This window comes from Ursus maritimus, unplaced genomic scaffold, assembly GCF_017311325.1.
Source record: "Ursus maritimus isolate PB19 unplaced genomic scaffold, ASM1731132v1 scaffold_23, whole genome shotgun sequence".
Lineage (NCBI taxonomy): Eukaryota > Metazoa > Chordata > Mammalia > Carnivora > Ursidae > Ursus > Ursus maritimus.
The window spans coordinates 38,164,760-38,166,592 of record NW_024424786.1 but is presented as its reverse complement, the minus strand read 5'-3'; the positions used below and the strand labels follow the sequence as shown (position 1 = coordinate 38,166,592).

At 70.9% G+C, this 1,833-nt stretch overlaps 2 protein-coding genes across 6 annotated transcripts in view; both read left to right on the top strand.

The window, feature by feature from the left end:
* The window catches only part of EML3 (EMAP like 3), a 10,620-nt gene that overhangs the window by 8,463 nt on the left and 324 nt on the right, over window positions 1-1,833 (top strand). For 4 of the 5 annotated variants that reach the window (XM_040639234.1, XM_040639232.1, XM_040639236.1 and 1 more), the window contains 3 exons: window positions 31-129; window positions 402-532; window positions 619-834. In XM_040639234.1, coding sequence (XP_040495168.1) covers window positions 31-129; window positions 402-532; window positions 619-822 — 434 coding nt within the window. In that variant the 3' untranslated portion in view covers window positions 823-834. Of the gene's footprint in view, window positions 1-30; window positions 130-401; window positions 533-618; window positions 1,058-1,833 lie in introns of those variants that run through there. The other variant, XM_040639233.1, reaches the window with a different exon arrangement.
* Window positions 1,700-1,833, top strand: part of MTA2 (metastasis associated 1 family member 2) — a 9,242-nt gene continuing 9,108 nt past the window's right edge. The window contains exon 1 of the mRNA XM_040639237.1: window positions 1,700-1,815. The gene's annotated coding sequence lies outside the window, so the exon portion shown is untranslated. The remainder of the gene's footprint in view (window positions 1,816-1,833) is intronic.

Here is a 1,833-nt window from a genome sequence, read left to right as displayed (position 1 = left end):
GGGGGGGGGGGGGGGGCTCCCTCTCCCTAGGGGACGTGGTTGGAGGCTGTAAGCTGTTGAGGAATCGCTATGACAGCCGAGACCGGGAGTGGGCCACCTACACCTGCGTGCTGGGCTTCCATGTCTATGGTGAGTGGGGCCGTGGAAACTTGTGGGAGGGGTGGGGAACGTGGAGCCCGCCCTGGGCTCGCCATGCCGGTCATGTGTCGAGGGGTGGGCGTCAAGAAACCGGCAGATCCAGCCCGGGAGGCCCCTCAGGCCCTGGGCTGTCGGGACTGGGAAGGATTACCTGGAACGCGGCCGGTGGGTCGCCGCGGCTGCCTGAGCGCCGGAAACGGTGCGGCCCTGGGCAGTGGGTGGCCACCGGGAGGAGGCCGCACTGAAGCCGGCCGCCGTGCTAGGCGTGTGGCCAGACGGCTCGGATGGCACCGACATCAACTCCCTGTGCCGCTCCCACAACGAGCGCGTGGTGGCCGTGGCCGACGACTTCTGCAAAGTGCACCTGTTCCAGTACCCGTGCGCGCGCGCCAAGGTGAGGCCTCCCGCGGCCTCTGGGGCCGGGCGGGCTGGGGCTCGGGGCTCCGCGGCGGCCGCAACTCGGTCTTCCTTCCCGCCCAGGCGCCGAGCCTCGTGTACGGCGGTCACGGCAGCCACGTGACCAGCGTCCGGTTCACGCACGACGACTCGCACCTCATCTCGCTGGGCGGCAAGGACGCCAGCATCTTCCAGTGGCGAGTGCTGGGCGCTGGGGGCGCGGGGCCGGCGCCCGCCACGCCCTCTCGCACCCCCTCCCTGTCTCCCGCCTCCTCTCTCGACGTCTGACCGCTGCGGGAGGGGACCCACCGGCCCTGCGGCGCGGCTCCGCCTCACCCGAAACCCCCAGGACCAGGGGCCGACCTTTCCTGGACTTCGAGACATTCCCGATTGCGCGTTTCCCTGGAGGGGGCGAATGGCACCCCCGCATACACTGTAGAGACCCGCTGGCTGAGCCGGGCAGCCCCAGCCTGGGCCCTGACTCCCGCCGCCTGCTGAGGGGCAATAAACCAAAAGCAAAGTCGCCTCCCAGTCCTTTTGTGGGGCGCGGCTGGGGGCCTCCGGGGCCCTGTGGGGGTGGCGATGAAGAAAAAGAGGAGTTTGGAAAGGGTAGGGGAGCGTAGGCCACTCATGCAAATAACAGGCAAAGCCGCTTGCAAATAACCCGGCGGAGCGCAAAGGCGCGCGAGTCTTTCGGGGCCGCAGGCGGAGTTGCGGGGCTCCAGCGAGGAGAGAGTTAAGCCCAACTCTTCTCCCGCCCTCGGAGGAGGGGCCGAGCTGCAACGGAAATAACCGAGTGCCGGGCCGCGGTTGGCCGGAGGGAGTCGAATCTCTTCCGGAAGTAGCCGATCTCTGGGGTCTCGCTCTCCGACCTGAGCCGAGCGCCGGGCCTTGTTCTCCGGATCGGCCGAAGGTGTTCCGGAAGGAGGCGAACCCCGAGGCGGGCAGGGCAAGCCTTCCCGGCGGCCGGCAGAGCCCAACGTCTGGTGGGGCTCGGCGAGGGCGGGGGGGAGCCGGCGTCTGGCTCCGGTCCGGCGGGAGCCGAGCTCGTTCCGGAAGAGGCCGAGCGGACCGGCGCTGGCCTCGGCGTCCCAGGCGTGAGGCGGTAGCGGCGGCGGCGACAGCGCGGGCCGGGATGAACCGCGACGGCTGAGGCGGCGGAGGTGCCGGCTGCGCGGGCTCGACCGAGACTTCCGCGAAGCGCCAGCCCCGCGCTCGGGGCTTCGCCTCGAGCCGAGCCCTGCCCCCGCGAACCTCCCGGACCCCTTTGTGCGGCCGGAGGCGGCGGCGGGAACGGCC